Source organism: Ostrea edulis, chromosome 7 (genome assembly GCF_947568905.1).
Source record: "Ostrea edulis chromosome 7, xbOstEdul1.1, whole genome shotgun sequence".
Taxonomy (NCBI): domain Eukaryota; kingdom Metazoa; phylum Mollusca; class Bivalvia; order Ostreida; family Ostreidae; genus Ostrea; species Ostrea edulis.
Window position 1 is genome coordinate 1213087 of NC_079170.1, and position 18740 is coordinate 1231826.

Below are 18740 nucleotides of genomic sequence, written 5' to 3' on the forward strand. Positions count from 1 at the left end.
ACAAATGTACACACTGCCAGGTCCCAGAAACAATCGCCCATTACCTTTTACACTGTCCACTTCACAGCCACTATAGAACAAGCCTCATACAAACACTACACGCAGCAGGAGTCACTACCTTTTATCTTCAGACTCTGCTAACCATATCCACACTATCGTACCAGCAATATTAAAGTTTATTACATCCATTGGATATACTAACTATATCTAAGTGTGACTTATTGCTCTTGGCTCGAACTCCGTAACTTATTGTAGAGATACCCCAGTTGGGGTAGGAATCGGCCATTTGCTTTTGGTTGCATCTTCTCTCACTCTCCACTTCATCATCCTCTATCATCGTAGCGGTTTGTGTGGGTTGGCACTATGTCAGGTCAGAATTTGTCTTACTGACACCCTCAACTGTCAGACACTCCTGAATTAACACCTCTGGTGACAGGAGTGGCTGACAGTTATTCTTTTTAACCTTTAAGGGCCGCTGGAGGTATCAGTCACTTCTGTTAACTGTATGTTCCCGGCTATAACGCATGCCCACCGCCATTAAATTTATACACCAAAATACCCAAACATACCATAAACATATCACTTACCCTTGGCAGTTTCAGCTTATGCCTTTACCAAAATAATATACCCCCCTCAACTAATTCCTTTTATATAATGTGAAAATAAAAAAAAAAGACTAAGATGCATATCGTTCCCTAAAAACCCCCCACAAATCACAGCCAACACTCAAATACTACATCTCTAAGTCCTTAATATTAAAACTTTCCATTTAGGTCTATTATTAATTTATTTTGATATATCCAGGCATATCCTGGATTAAATATAGGATTCAGAATCCTATTCCCTCTATTATGAATAAAAGTATGCTCCTTAATAGGGTATAAAGCTCTCTGTGTTATAGTTTAAATTAGGCACACATGCACTTAAATTCTTTCAAGTAATTTTTATACAATAACGCATCGGTACTAGAGGCCAACTATCTCTTAAAGGCAGTAGTCTAACGCGTCTTCTGTGGTTTTCTCATAAAGTCATGGACGTGCGAGCTTGGTCAACTCCACGTTAAACACTTTCGGCGATAAATATCTTTGCACACACACCTATCCTTCTGCTTTCGGTCAATTAATAAGGAAGTTTAGGCGACTATCTAAATCATTTAGACAAATTGAAGCACAGAGTTGGTGAGTTTCTGCACTGGATCCGGTGTGGGGCTCCCTCGTACCTCCTTTGCCGCATCCTCAACACAGCCTTTAAGAAGACCGTCTCTACGATTTTACTGAGGGAGATCCGAGGGTCGATCGGCCACAGATGAAGAATATCAAGCTATCTTTAAGAAGCCTTTCCCCTGATTATACTGTGATCCGTGAGCGATCGACTGGAGGAAGAGGATATGGACCCATCCATCACCTTTTGGAGGACCTAACCATCCCCGGATTTTCAAGAAGGCCCGGCCTCGTTTCCAGGCACAATGGGATATTTTAACGGCAAAAACTCTATCTCTATCTCTCTTATATGATGTGTACGCAGTTGCGCCTGATATAGATATATAAAGCTACTGATTAGCGATATACGTGAGCGGATCAAAGGATCTAATTTTAATTAGATTGCACCAAAGGCATAGTGATATCACAAAGCCCTTCACCTGCAATGGTGACGTCTCCATATGAGTGAAAATTTTTCGAGAGGAATGTTAAACAATATAAAATGAACCAACCTCATCCTATGGCCAGCTTTTGTATTAAACATATTGACTTCAGGTGTTAAGGTAAATTACTCGAAATCAAGAAACTGTTCTCTTTTATTTATTATATATCTGTTTCCAACTCCTTCAACATGTTGACCCTAAAATCACTAAAGAAGATTGTTATCACATCTACCCAATATTAATATTTCTATAGAAAATGAAATGCAAATGTTGCAACCTTTAAATCTCTTCAACAAATTTCTTACATATATGTACATGTTCACTGTACTTGACCCTTTGACCCCAGAATCAATAAGTGTTATTTTCATATCATCAAAATAAAAGTAAAAGAGAAAATCAGTTAAGGCCAAAAAGACTGTTTATTTTCACCTCAATCATTTATTCATTCAAACATAAAACATTTTTTTTCTGAACCAAAATAGGAAATGAGACAGAACAAGATCTATTTCATTGTGTTCACCTCTTTATAATATTTGAGGTAATACTCCCTGCAATATACACTATCATTTCATAACTTTATCGACGTGAACATCTTCCATCTCCAAATACATGATCAATGCTTGAAATATATGATGTGTGTAACAGGAAAGGAGAAAATGCAACTGACCAGGCCGGAATTCAAACCTGGACCTCCTGAATCTTTAGTCAGGTGCTCTACCAACTGAGCTATCTGACCACCGATGATCGAACCCGGCTGACCGCTACATGTGTTTCTCACGACAACCAGATGACCTGAGCTGAGGTCAGTACATGTATACCACTGTCATTAGAAATATCAGCATCAAATACAAACATTTTATCTTTCTGTGCTACATACAAAAGATAGTACTGACAGAATAAGATATTACAATTTTTTTTAAATAGACATGTCTCAAAGAAATAGATCAGTCAATCTGAAACAAGAAGCCCATGGGCCACATTACTCACCTGAGTCACCCTGGCTCATATTTAAAGACTTTCCTATATATTGACATGTAAAACTTTTATCCACATTGTGGCCCCAAGCTACTCCCTGGGGCCATGATTTTTTCAAATTTGAATCTGCACTATGTCATGAAGCTTTCATGTAAATGTAAACTTTTCTGGCCAGTGATTTTTCAGAAGAAGATTTTTAATGATTTTCCCTATATATTTGTATGTAAAGATTTGATCCCCTACTGTGGCCCCATCTTACCCGCGGGGACCATGATTTTTACAAACTTCAATGTCCACTATGTCAGGAAGCTTTTGTGCAAATGTAAACTTCTTTAGCCTAATGGTTCTTTGGGAGAATTTTTTTAAAGATTTATTTCTATTTATTAGTTATGTAAAACTTAACCCCAAGGGTAAAAAGTTTAACAAACTTGAATCTGCACTATGTCAGAAAGCTTTCATGTAAATCTCAGCTTTTCTGGCTCAGTGGTTATTGAGAACAAGATTTTTCAAGATTTCCCTATATATTTGTATGTAAAACTTTGATCCCCCTATTGTTGTCTCATCTTACTCCCGGGGGTTATGATTTTAACAAACTTGAATCTGCACTATGTCAGAAAGCTTTCATGTAAATTTCCACTTTCCTGGCCCAGTAATTTTTGAGAAGAAGGGTTTTAAAGATTTTTCCTATATATTTGTATGTAAAACTTGTATCCCCTATTGTGGCCCCGGGGCATCCAGCTCCCGGTGGTCATAATTTTAACAAACTTGAATCTGCACTATGTCAGGAATCTTTCATGTAAATCTCAGCTCTTCTGACCCAGTGGTTCTTGAGAAGAAGATTTTTAAATGACCCCACCCTATTTTTGTGGTTATCTCCCCTTTGAAGTGGGCATGACCCTTCATTTGAACAAACTTGAAAGCCCTTTACCCAAGGATGCGTTTTGCTAAGTTTTGTTATTATTGGCCTAGTGGTTCTGGAGTAGAAGTCGAAAATGTAAAAAGTTTACAAACAGACGACGGACAACAGACGATCAGAAAAGCTCATTTGAGCTTTCAGCTCAGGTGAGCTAAAAAGTGAACAGGTTTACATGGAATAATAAAACATTTTCTAAAAGCTCGGGAGAAATATAATACCAACAAACAAAATTAATGGACAACTAGAAATATGTCCATAGGACATGAATACCCCGCCCGATGTGACATTTGTAATGCAATATGAAAATAAAGAACCCATGAGTCACCTTGGCCCATATTAAAAAATTTCACCTATATATTTGCATGTAAAATTTGATCCCCTATTGTGACCCCAACCTACCCAGTGGGCCATCATTTTTAGAAACATAAATCTGCACTATGTTAGAAAGCTGTCTTGTAAATTTGAACTTGTCTGGACTAGTGGTTCTTGAGAAGATTTATCAAGACTTTTCCTTATATATTTTCATGTAAAACTTATTTCTTATTGTGGTCCCACTCTACTCCAAGGGCAATAAATTTAACAAACTTGAATCTGCACAATGTAAGGAAGCTTCCATATAAATTTGAACTTTTCTGGCCCAGTGGTTCGGGAGAAGAAGTCGAAAACGTAAGAAGTTTACAGATGGACAGACAGACGACGGACAAAAGGTGATCAGAAAAGCTCACTTGAGCTTTCAGCTCAGGTTAGCTAACAACGGAAAGTTTTCATCAGAAATGCTCACATTATTGAGCCTTTGGCTCAAGTGAGCTAAAAAAAAACAAATCACGGTGTATCGCTACCTTCTTATGGCTTGATATTCTGTCCCCATTCACAATGGAAAATCAAAATCCTAAACCCTTTTTCTTTAAAGAAAATCATGCAGATTAAGGATGACCATAGGTGCGATTGAAGGGGAAATATCTTCATGTAAAAAAAACTTTATAGCTTTTTAATAGAGACAGAAAATTGCTGCACACTTTTTCATTCACCATATCATGAATTAGAAGAGAAATGCAGTGTTTTCACAATAGGGAATACACTTTGTTGTGTTAGTATCAGGGTTTAAACCTTTAGTGAACTTAGTCTGGTGTGGTGCTAGCCTTTATATAGGTAAATCTGAGTTGTGTTTAAGTTCAAAAGGGGCATAACTGCCAGAAAAAAAATATTGAATCAGAATTTCCTGGGAATATGCACATCTACACAGTGTGTCCTCATTAGCTACAAAGTTTCATGAAATTCTGTTGAGCGGCCTCAGAGGAGTTGCGCTGACAAGAACAGGACAAACGGGCTCGAAATTCTAAGTTCAAAAGGGGCACTGCATAACTGCCAGAAAAATTATTGAATCTGAATTTCCTGGGAATATTCACATCTACACAGTGTGTCCTTATTAACTACAAAGTTTCACAAACTTCTGTTGAATGTTCTCAAAGGAGTTGCGCTAACAAAACAGGGATGACGGACGGTTCAAAAATATTACACCCTTCGCAACTTCGTGGGGTATAATTAAAATTTGACTTGTAAATCTGATCCTCTATTATATGTCCTGGCTATATTAAGAAAGGGACGAAAACAATCTTCATTAATTGCTTTCAAACTCAGCTATACACCAAGATAGGAAATAGTGAGGTCAAGGTCATAGGGAAGGTCAAGGTCATAAAATAATACCACAGTGAATAGCTACCACTAATATGTATCAGTGTAAAAGGTTTCATAAAATATTGTCAATAGCTGCTTTGAAATTGACCTATACACCAAAATAGGAACTAGTGATATCAAGGTCACAAGGAAGGTCAAGGTCATATAATAATGCCACAGTTGAATTTTTACCACTAATATGCATCAGTGTAAGAGTTTTCATAAAAATAGTGTCAATACTTGAATACTTGTTTTATAACTGAGCTAAACATCAAATATGAAAAAGTGAGGTCAAGGTCACAGGAAATGTCAAGGTCAAAATTATTGATGCAGTTGTATAGATGATACTAATATGTATCAGAATGTAATGTTTGATGAAAACATCTTGTATAGTTTCTTTGAAACTGAGCTAAACACAAAGTGTGACAGAAGGACGGACATGACAAACACTACATGACCCGGGTATATTCATACCAGGCCATAAAAATGTCTAACATAGGAATGATAGGATGCTGCCATCATACAACTTGATTTGTGAGATAACATTCCAATAAGATCTGCTATCAGCAAAGTTTGTTATTTGTTGTGTTTTAGAAGTTGGACATACATTACATAATTTGTCATCCAGATAATTTAAAGAAGTTAAGTCTGGGGTAGAGTGTTTACAATTGAGATTTCGAAATCTCCGAATCATTCTCCACACATCCTGGCAGATGAAATAAGTTTTAACCATTTTTACCTCAAATATTTTGAAGTCTCTAACTTGCCTATAAACAATAGTATTTATTGTAGATATTTGATTTTCTTCACATTTCCACTATTAAACTCAGTAACAAATAAGTTGTCACTTTTGTCCACACATAAACTGAATGGATTATTCAGATCACAGTTGTCTATATAGCGGAGGAACTGTCCATTCTGGTCCAGAATGTGGATACAGTGGTTATCACGGTCTGCTGTCAGGATCTGACTCTGAATGTCTGTTGTGATTCCCCGCGGTCTGAATGCTTTGTTTTTGGTAGTAGAAGAATGACCAGTGTATCTAAATCGGAGTTTTCCATTCTGGTTGACCACCACTACTGCACAAGCTTCTGTGTCAGCCACACAGATATCCAGGTTTCTGTTCTCACTGATGTATTTGATTTTATTATTTCCTGAATATAGAGGCTTCCCCTCATCATCATACTGGATTGTTTGTTTCTCTGTGGAACCTGAGTAATGGACAACTTTGGATTGTGTTTGATCATCACTGTACACAGTAACCAGGAGATCACCAGAGGAGGTGACACAGAGTTGAGTGGGTATCAAGCCCTGTAGTCTGATCACCTCCTCTGTCTGTCCACTCTTCACTTTATTCACAGTGTTTGTTGTACTATCAGAGTACACTAGATCCCTATCACTTGTCACCGCTATATCATTTGGTGGTCCCCCTGATTTTGTTTTGATTGTATTGATAACTGTACCTTGAACATTAAAGCATTTCATATCACTGACTTCTGCACTTGTCCAGAATTCTTCTTCACTCAGACAGGTAACACTGCGGAAGTCTTTATACCCAGTATTTATTGTAGCGACGAGCTCTGGTTCATCCATCAGTTCTTTGGGTGAGGTTTCTGCTTTCTTCAGTGTGTAGCCATTTTCATCTCTGGTAAATGATAATGGTATCAAAGATCCCAGCGACTTGTAAAGCTGTTCACTGTCTATCGTGTTTGGACTAAATGTAGGCAGGGAGACTCGGACTTTGGGAGGAAGTTTTCTGAATTCTTTGTTTTGGGATCTGTATTCCATGGTCACAGACACTTCATTGGATTCCTCCATTTTCCCCAGAGTAATCAGTGATTGCTCAATAAGGGACTGTATCTGCTTTATTTCATCCAAATGTTTCTTCAGAATTTCCAGGTGTTTGATTTTCATCTCTTCTATTTCATGTTTCATTTTGTTGATGACATTGTCAATTTCTTTGTGCCATTCCTCTCCATGTTTTGTGAATACTGTTGTAAATTTCACATATTCTCCATCCAAATTGGTTATTTGAGTTTCTAAATCAGTGGACATTTCTTCATATGTTGGAGAAATAATGTTTTCTATCTCCTCTGAATCTTTTGTAATGTCTGCTTTTTTGTTCTTGTAGATTTCAGAAAGAATGGAAAATGTATGGCCCTTGTGTTTATCTGCAGATATAGTACACAAAGAACAGACAGACATGTCACATTCCTTGCAATGAAATTTACATTTTTCGGTTTGATGTCTGCTACACTTTGGATAGATCAATGTAGATTTTCGCTTTTGGAATGGTACCACTATGTGTTTTTGATAGTCATCAACAATGTGTTTTCCTATACAGGCAATGCATAGATTGACGTGGCAGAAATCACAGTACATCTGTACTATAGCCGTCTCACATAGGTCACATCGGACAACATCTTGGGCACTGCGGTGAGGGTCCATGGCTACTCTATATGTTCTACAATTGAAGAATATGAAATTTATTAACTGTAACACAACAATTTTGGTTAAATAAGTATACTAGTTAGAAAGTTTTATATAGACCCGTCATATATATAAAAAAGATCAAACACATAAATCATATATACCACCAAATCTTAATTCAAAACTGTCATATAGTCAGTACAAATATTTCAAACTATTTGATCAATTTGTATTTACTTTTCATCAGTGGCGGATCCAGGATTTTCAAAATGGGAGCCCACATGTAAAATCTGGAGTCTCCATCTATTTATACCAGTTATGTCTTGTACATATTTAGCGAAAAGTGTGTGTGCGTGTTGGGGGGGGGGGGGGGGGGGGGGGGGGGCTCTAAATCTGCCACTGTTTAATCAACTTTGATCCAATGTTTTCAATTCTTGGTCCTCAGTACCCCCTTGCTTGTCGTAAGAGGCGACTAAATGGGGAGATCCTTCAAATGAGACTGCAAAAACTCAGCAGGTGTGGCACGATAAAGATCCCTCCCTGCTCAATGGCCATAAGCGCCGAGCATAGGCCTAAATTTTGCACCCCTTCACCGGCGGTGGTGACGTCTCCATATGAGTGAAATATTCTCAAGAGAGACGTTAAACAATATTCAATCAATCAATCAATTCTTGGTAACAACTGAACTCAAATTAAACATGCTAAAAGGTTAACTTGGATTGTCCTTCTGATTGAACAGGTATCAACTCACTGTTATCCACTCGCGGAAATAGTTTTTAATTCTGATGTTAAGACGTTAATGATTTCCAATTTCGACTTTGTTATGATTTAAAACTATAATCAGAATAATATTTTAGGTCTAAAGTAAATTGAAAAATAAAATTACTCAAATGAAATAAAAGCAATTTATAATTGCCTTTAAAGAGGTTCGCACCTGAGATTTCGAGTAACGTCAATTTTTTTGGGAAGTGTATTTTTGATTTCTACATTGAAGGAGAATTAGGAAATTAAAAAGAAAATCTGGGGTTTCAACACTTGTTACTGAGCTACAGTGTTCTAAACATGACCTTTTTACACTTAAAAAAGCATAGCGCACTTGGTATGCAATTTCACCTACATAAATACTTCTTTCTTGAATATCATTTTTTTGCAAATATTCTACTATATAATGTCAGTTTATACTTGTGGTTACCCAAATTACGCAATAAACATATCTATATGTTGATAGTATCTTTATTTGATAAGCGTAAACATCACCGTGATTATATAGAGTATATAGTAGATGCAAGGTGAAGATAACGAACAGTGATCAATCTCATAACTCCTATAAACAATACAAAATAGATAGTTGGGCAAACACGGACCCCTGGACACACCAGAGGTGGGATCAGGTGTCTAGGAGGAGTAAACATCCCCTGTTGACCGGTCACACCCGCCGTGAGCCCTATATCCTGATCAGGTAAACGGAGTTATCCGCAGTCAAAATCAGTGTAGATGTAACGTGATGGGCCTCAAAAATTGCAAACTGTTGCAAAAGGCCACCCTAAACCAGAAATAAAACACTGAAATTGTTTTACTTGAGTATGACTGTAAGGTGGCCCTCTTGTTGAAAATGGCTAAAATATGAAAAAATCGTTCTCAAAATTTTCTCGACATTTAGCAGCCTGCCAAACGTGAAACCTTTAAACTTGCATCCCTGGGTGGCCTAGTGGTTTAGGTGCTCGGTAATCTTACACTTAAAGCATACATTCCGAGTTCAAGTCCAATATTTTCCTAATCTATTTTTTTTTTGCTTTACATCTTTTTTTGGTTGTTTTCTTGTGTGTGTGGTGTATTTGTGTGTTTTATATAAATGTGATACATATATCATAACAAATATTAGTCATTTTCATCATAACTTCCAATATTTGCAATTACGACTTAAAGAAAAGGAATTTATTCTGAGATCTCTGTAGTTCCATTTGTTTACACTAACCTGCTCCTGTATGCATAGGATTTTCAAATAGCAATGTGGCTGACGAAAAGCTAAACAAATACTACAAGAAAAGGGGCACAAATGCATAGCATGTAATAAGTAAAAATAGGTCAAGGGAGGAAAAATAACTGTTATGCAGTTTGAATTCTCAAAAGTAAACATAAACAAGCATTCTGAGAGTATTGCATACAAATACATAATCCATTACCGGAGGCAAAAATTAAGGTACCTCAACAATATTCGAAGTTCATTGCGAGACTAAAGTTATGGTAAAAGGGAAGATTGGGAAACCAGGATAGGAGTGGTTGGAAATCAACTACTACTCAGGTACAAAGACTAGACCAAGAAAACTAATTCAAAATCAATCTGTAACTTGTTATGGCAAAGCAATCATCATGAATATCAAATGAATATCTGCAATCATTACAAAAAAAAGTATGGAAAACTGATAATTCATGCTATTTTTCTAAATCCAAGGGCCATTACTTAGTGAAAAATCAATGGACCGAGACGAAATTCAAACCTGATTTGCAACTTGTTATGGCAAAGCAATGTAGCAAATATCAAATGAATATCTGCAAACACGTAAAAAAAAAAAAGTCCGGACAACTGATAATCCATGCTATTTTTCGAAGTCCAAGGGCCATAACTAAGTGAAAAATCAATGGACCGGGACCAAATTCAAACTTGATCTCTAACTTGTTATGGCAAAGTAATGTACCAAATATCAAATGAATATCTGCTAGCACAACAAAAAAGTCTGGAAAACTAATAATTCATGCTACTTTTCTTTTCTAAGTCCAAGGGCCATAACTATGTGAAAAATCATCGGACCGTGAAAAAAAATGGAACTTAATCTGTAACGTGGTATGGCAGAGCAAAATATCAAATATCAAATAAATATCTGCAAGAACAGAGAAAAAAAGGCGGAAAACTGGACTGACGGACAGACGCACGGAGCGCGAACCTAAAGTCCCCTTCGACTTCATCGGTAGGGGACTAAAAAACTCATGTAACAACTGCCATATGATATTTAGGCAAAGCTAAACACTCGAATTATCAACCAAAGGCAAATGAACTGATAAAATCTATTAAAGGCGCTGCAGAAAAAGACAGTGAGCTAAGTAATATGTAAAAGGGTTGTTGTGTGATATGAATGCAACTATGAAAATATTGTACCATTCATCATTCCACATAGGAACATGGTTTATTGATCAAAGAATGAGTCATATAAATGTCAGTAATGCTAAACTACAGCAGTTATTTATCTTGGTTAACGAAATATCAAAAACGATGGACTTGTATTTAAACATTACATGCCAGTCTATTATTAGAAACCGGTGTTTTCCTTTTAGTTTTCTGAGTCAGCCGTTTCGTCAGCAAAAGCGCTATACCTCTTTATTCAATTAAACTTGATTTGTCTGTTGGTGTCAACACAACATATGATAAGCAACACAAATCAATCATTAATTAAAATAGATACATAATCATGTCTTCTAACACTACAAATAAAAAAAGTTTAATACTGGTAATGGAAATAAATAATGACCTTTTTGCACCTGATATCCGAAAACACTCATGACCTCAAATTTGAGAGTTTAAAAGTGCATATTAGGAGTAATGTCAATTTATAAAATTTCACATGTTTTTCAAGGTCTTCTCTTAGGATTTGAAATAGAACTAAAAAAAGTGGGGGTTGGAGACCAAATTTTTAAATTATTGGCGAAATTATTGGATTTTTATACAAAATTTCAAGTAAATTAATTTGAACTTTTTTTCTATTTGGAAAAATATATCAATCAAATTTATATATTACAACATTTGAACTAATTTCAAGTCTCATCTACTTTTATCATGAAATTTTAAACTAAAATACACGTTTAGGAGTATAGAAATAGAAAATATATTGGATGAAAGACAAACTGTAATGTCATGCAGATTTAGAACGTTTTGATTAATCAATCCTTTCGCCACAAAATATAGTCCCTGCAAAACCTTCAAAATTAAAATTGATACATTTTTTTTCAATTGGATAGGGTTCAGTAATAATTTGGCATCTATGTGATACGCATGTTCACATAAAATGCTGTTATCGAAGGCTGCAAACTATTTGAGTTGTCTTTCATTGCTCTCCAATTACTTCCCTTGGGCATATATAAATTAAGTGCCCCGGATTAAATCAACCTTTTCCATTTATAACTGCTACACACAGGTTGGTGTTCTCCTATTTCACAAGAATTTGTATTTAATATCTGAATTTTCAAAACCCAAACCCACGCAACCTGAATTGTTCTGTTGTCTTTGCTTTTTCTTCTGAAACCAGAATACTGCTTGTGCTTGTTTTATCTTTCAGGTTACACTCTCCCAAATAAATGACTTTGGTGTGACGGATGAGCACATTGCCCAACGATCGGCTTATTATGTACATGTGAAAAATATGACATTTGATTTGAAAATTCGGCCTTGATTTCTGCTCCTCCCAGGCTTAAGGCCATGTTTGTTTGATGTGTTTGAATCTCGACCTTGATCTCTGTATCTCCCAAGGTGAAGGTCATATGTTGAATTTGTTTTTAAATTTGACCTTGACTTCTACATCTCCCAGGGTCAAGGTCATCCCTAATTGATGTTGACTTTGATATGATGCTTTTAGGGCTTGCTATTTGTGTGAGGCAGCCCACAATTTGAACTTGATTTGTTTGCTTTTGATACTTTAATCAGCGGTGCCCTTTATTGCCAAATAAAATCTATAAACACGTATTGCTTGTGTCTGTTTGCCCTCTCTGAGATAAATGTGTAATATGTTTGCACCAATGGGAAACATCTAGTATCTCCAAATAAAAAATAATGTAAACATTAGAAAAAATTATCTGGCTGAATTATTCTCCTATGTAGTCTTTGTCTCTGTGAAAGTCCAAACATATTTGAAAATAAATCAAACAACAAAAAATAAACAAGAGTCCTATTGGCCACATTGCTCACCTTGGCCCATATTTAAAGATTTTCCCTACATATTCGCATGTAAAATTTTGATTTCTATAGTGACCCAAACCTACCCCTGGGGGCTATGATTTTTACAAACTTGAATCTGTACTATGTCAGGAAGCTTTCACGCAGTCTTCGATGTTAACCGGTGGCCCGATGCCAGTGGGATCTAGCTTCTAAAAATATTTAACCCAGGAGTCCAGCGGGCCTGTAAATGTTTTCTTATATATGTTCTGTATATATTAACACCTATTCTCATATAATGTGGACACTTTACTGATTAACCTGTCCCCTTGCCTTGAACATGTTGATAAAAGCAGAATACTCATAGAAATTGCATTTTTCATCAAACTTTCACATGTTGTGATTAAAATTGTAACTGTGGTCCACATAGTTTTATAAATTTATTAACGACAACCACGGGAAGGGCAAGATTTCATGGATTTCGCCATGTCACATTTTAGGGTACCATATAAGGCCATCTGTATATAACCACTTAACTTCACTTGAATATAAAATTTTTGATACAAATAGTTTGAGGAGATTACCGGCTTTTATTCTGAATTAAATGCAGAATTGTTTTGACATTAAGGCATTTACGATTACTGATGAACATATGTCTCCAAGAACGATGCAATCTACGTTACCAGCATTTTAATCGAGATGGTTTGGGATTAAATGTTCATTCTTAAAGGATTAAAATCGTATTTCAACATAAAATTATATAAATTATACAAATCAAACCCATATTTTATAACTATAAAACACATATTGAAGACAATTCTTCTTAACGGTCGGATTTTCGAGCGTACGGATAAGAATGTAATCTACGTAATCGCTCTGCAACAAAACCATTTAATAACTAAAAGTAAATCTGTTTGAACGCTTGTTGTAATAAGGTGTCATAAAGTGATACAAATTCTGATAAATTTAATACAATAACATCTGTGATACTAGTACGTATCAATGTGACAAACATATAATGCCATTATTTTATATGCTACGTATTTGTTGTCATTGTCTGAATAAAGAATATAAATAGAAACAAGTAAAATCGTCCGTTTGCTGATTATCGATTTCAATGTTAGGTATGCTTACTTGCTATTATTTATCAAAAAATAAATATGAATATAGGTGATGGTATTTATATATATATTCCTTATGAACTTCCCTTGCACTACACAAGGAACTACACGTAGACTTATAAAAATGAAACAAGAAATTAAAATAATGCTGCCAGCTTGCTACAGTAGTTGAATCTGCTGTTTTAAAAATTCAAAGAAAGAAAACAAATTTTAAAATGTGACATTTTCATTTAAGTTACATTACAAAGATTGTGAAATATTGACGATTTGTAATCTACGTTATCTCCTTTTTGATCACTATCGTAACACTATCATTTAGATTAGTGTGCGATATTTTGTTTATTTCATAACTATACAAGTCGATCTATCATTTATATGTAACACTTTAGAAAATTTTCTCCTTCTCTTTACAGTGATAGAGTTAAAAAATCTTTGATCTGAAACAATTGCTCTAAAGAATAAGGAATTGTTTGATTAATCTAGAGATAATATAAATGTTTCTTTACTAATTTTACAATTTGTATATCAAAGACTTTCGTACATTGTAAACTCTCAAAATCAAGTAATTTTTTTAATGTAACAATATATTGAATTAAGATGTTTTGCTAAACTGTGTAGATAACGTAGATTACAAACTGAAAATGAACAGATCTATTCCAATGAGCATTATTTTTTAATGATTTGTGGTTGAGTGTTAAATTTTTGAAATTTTATGTTATGAATGTTCTTCGTTCATAACCTATCTTTCAAAAAAGTATTCTAAAAACTTTATTTTTTTTTAAATTCTTCAGAAAAAGTGTCCACATTATATTAGAATAGGTGTATACACATACACATCATTTAATTGAGAGTAGTATCATCAATTCAAAATATTGAGCAGACAATATCTTCCTATGTCAAGAGCGGATTGACCATGTGACCTAATAATCAATAGGGTTCATCAACTCCTGAAGATGTACCAGTGTACCAAGTTTGATGTCTGTCAAGCAAAGGGTTCTAAAGATATTGAACGGACAGTATATTCCTATGTGCAGTTTGACCCTTGACCCTTGACCATGTGACCTCAAAATCATTAGTAGTCATCTTCTCCTGAAGATGTACCAGTGTAACAAGCTTGATGTCTGTCAAGCAAAGGGTTCTCAAAATATTGAACGTACAGTATATTCTTATGTCCAGTTTGACCCTTGACCATGTGACCTCAAAATCATTAGTAGTCATCTTCTCCTGAAGATGTACCAGTGTACTATGTTTGATGTCTGTCAAGCAAAGGGTTCTCAAGATATTGAGCGGACAGTATATTCCTATGTCCAGTTTGACCCTTGACCGCACACCCTCAAAATCAATAGGTGTAATTTTCTCCTGATGATGTACCAATGTACCAAGTTTAATGTCTGTCAAGCAAAGGGTTCTCAAGATATTGAACAGACAGTATATTCCTATGTCCAGTTTGACCCTTGACCTTTGACCATAAAATCAATAGGAGTCATCTTCTTCTAAAGATATACCAATGTACCAGGTTTGATGTCTGTCAAGCAAAGGATTCTCAAGACATTGAGTGGTCAATATATTCCTATGTCCAGTTTGACCCTTAACCTTTGACCATGTGACTTCAAAATCAATAGGGGTTATTCACTTTTTAAGATGTACCAGTGTACCAAGTCTGATGTCTGTCAAGCAAAGGGTTCTCAAGATATTGAGCGGACAGTATATTCCTATGTCTAGAGTAGATTGACCCTTCACCTTTAACCTTTTGACCTGAAAAAAATAGGGGTCCTCTTCTTTTCATAACCAATTCACACATGAAATATCATTACGATCAAGTGAATGGTTCTCAAGATATTGAGCGGACAACATGTGGTCTACCGACCGACCAACCAACCGACAGGTGCAAACCAATATGAAGGGGGGCATAATAAAATCAATCAATCTCATCCCATTACAAGTTTTTGTATTAAACATATTGACTTCAGGTGTTAAGGTACATTACTCGAAAACAAGAAACTGTTCTCTTTTATTTATTATATATCTTTCCAGCTCCTTTGTTGTCACATCTACCCAATATCAATATTTCAATATAAAATGAAATGCAAATGTTGCAACCTTTAAACCTCTTCAAACAATTTCGTACATATATGTACATGTTCACTGTACTTGACCTTTTAACCCCCAAATCAATAGGTGTCATTTTCATACCATCAAAATTAACCTAAGTAAAAGTGAAGGCCAAAAAGATTTTTTCACTTTCAATCATTTATTCATCCAAACATAATATATTTTTATTTTCTGAATCAAAATAAGAAACGAGACAAAACAACATTTATTTCATATACTAAGTAAATTGTGTTCACCTCTTTATAATATTTCAGTTGATCTATTTCCTTTCAATTTTGTTTATCTCTTTATAATATTTCAAGTGATCCTCCCTGCAATCTACACTATCATTTCATAACTTTATCGACATGAACATCTTTATCTCCAAATACATGATCTATGCTTGAAATACATGATGTGTGCAACAAAAAAGGGGAAAATGCAACTGACCAGGTCGGAATTCGAACCTGGACCTCCTGAATCTCTAGTCAGGTGCTCTACCAAATTAACTATCTGACCACTAATGATCGAACCCGGCTGACCGCTACATGTGTTTCTCACGACAACCAGATGACCTGAGTTGAGGTCAGTACATGTAAACCACTGTCATTAGAAATATCAGCATCAAATACAAGCAGTTTCTCTTTCTGTGTTACATACACAAGATAGTACTGACAGAACGTACAGAAAAAGATATTACAAAAATTTAAAATAGACATGTCTAAACAAAAAATAATTAAGTCAATCTGAAACAAGAGGCCCATGGGCCACATTGTTCACCTTTGGTCATATTTAAAGATTTTCCCATAAATTGACATGTAAAACTTTGATCCATATTGTGGCCCCAACCTACTCCCGGGGGCCACGATTTTTACAAATTTGAATCTGCACTATGTCATGAAGCTTTCATGTAAATGTAATCTTTTCTGGCCAGTGATTTCTCAGAAGAAGATTTTTAATGATTTTCCCTATGTATTTGTATGTAAAGTTTGATCCCCTACGGTGGTCCCATCTTACCCGCGGGGACCATGATTTTTACAAACTTCAATGTCCACCATGTCAGGAAGCTTTTGTGCAAATGTAAACTTCTTTAGCCAAATGGTCCTTAAGGAGAAAATTTTTAAAGATTTATTTCTATTCATTAGTTATGTAAAACTTTGATCCCCTATTGTGGCCCAATCCTAACAGCAGGGGTCATGAGTTTAACAAACTTGAATCTGCACTATGTCAGAAAGCTTTCATGTAAATTTCAGCTTTTCTGGCTCAGTGGTTGTTGAGAAGATTTTTCAAGATTTTCCCTATATATTTGTATGTAAAACTTTGATTCCCTATTGTCGCCTCATCTTACTCCCGGGGGTCATGATTTTAACAAACTTGAATCTTGAATCTGCACTATGTCAGAAAGCTTTCATGTAAATTTTCATTTTCCTCGCCCAGTAGTTTTTGAGTAGAAGATTTTAAAAGATTTTCCATGTATATTTGTATGTAAAACTTTGATCCCCTATTGTCACCTCATCTTACCCCCGGGGGTCATGATTTTAAAAATCTTGAATCTGCACTATGTCAGGAAGCTTTCATGTAAATGTCACCTCTTGTGGCCCAGTGGTTTTTGAGAAGATTTTGAAATGACCCCACCCTATTGTTGCATTTTTGTGATTATCTCCCCTTTGAAGGAGGCATGGCCATTCATTTGAACAAATTTGAAAGCCCTTTACCCAAGGATGCTTTTCGCCAAGTTTTGTTATAATTGGCCCAATGGTTCTGGAGTGGAATTTGAAAATGTAAAAGGTTTACAAACAGACAGACAACGGACAAAAGGCGATCGGAAACGCTGATTTGAGCTAAAATGTGAACAGGTTTACGTGGAATGATATAACATTTCCGAACAATCTCGGGAGAAATATAATACCAACAGACAAAATTAATGGATAACTAGAAATATGTCCATAGGACATGAATTTCACATGACCGATGTGACATTTGTAATGCAATGTGAAAATAAGGGACCCATGAGTCATCTTGGCCCATATCCAAACATTTTCCCTATATATTTGCATGTAAAATGTTGATCCCTTATTGTGACCCCAACCTACTCGGTGGGCCATAATTTTTAGAAACATAAATCTGCACTATGTCAGAAAGCTGCCTTATAAATTTGAACTTTTCTGGACTAGTGGTTATTGAGAAAGACTTTTTCCTATATATTTTCATGTAAAACTTTGATTCCTTATTGTGGTACCACTCTACACCCAAGGGCCATGAATTTAACAAACTTGAATCTGCATAATGTCTGGAAACTTCCATGTAAATTTGAATTTTTCTGGCCCAGTGGTTAGGAAGAAGTCGAAAACGTAAAAACTTTACAGATGGACATACAGACGATGGACAAAAGGCAATCACAAAAGCTCACTTGAACTTTCAGCTCAGGTTAGCTAACAACAAAAAGTTTTGATCAGAAATGCTCACATTATTGAGGCTTTGGCTCAAGTGAGCTAAAAAAAATCAGGGTGTATCGGTACCTTCTCATGGCTTTATATTCTGCCCCATTCACAATGGAAAATAGGTTGCATTTTTTCATTTTGTGGAAAAAATCAAAACACTTTACCCTTTTTTCTTTAAAGAAAATCATGCAGATTAAGGATGACCATAGGTGCGATTGAAGGGGAAATATCTTCATGTAAAAAACTGTATAGCTTTTCAATAGAGACAGAAAATTTTACACACTTTTTTCATTCACCATATCATGAATTAGAAGAGAAATGCAGTGCTTTCACAATAGGGAATACACTTTGTTGTGTTAGTATCAGGGTTTAAACCTTTAGTGAACTTAGTCTGGTGTGGTGCTAGCCTTTATATAGGTAAATCTGAGTTGTGTTTAAGTTCAAAAGGGCATAACTGCCAGAAAAATTATTGAATCAGAATTTCCTGGGAATATATGTGTGCACATCTACACAGTGTGTCCTTATTAGC

The 18740-nt window shown here is 35.5% G+C and overlaps 1 protein-coding gene across 2 annotated transcripts in view; it reads right to left on the bottom strand.

Annotated features, from left to right (window-relative positions):
• Positions 1–2042: 2042 nt before the first annotated feature.
• Positions 2043–18740, bottom strand: part of LOC125655130 (tripartite motif-containing protein 55-like) — a 32931-nt gene continuing 16233 nt past the window's right edge. For both annotated transcript variants that reach the window (XM_056142974.1, XM_056142976.1), the window contains one exon: positions 2043–7671. In XM_056142974.1, the coding sequence (XP_055998949.1) occupies positions 5991–7671 (1681 nt within the window). In that variant the 3' untranslated portion in view covers positions 2043–5990. The remainder of the gene's footprint in view (positions 7672–18740) is intronic.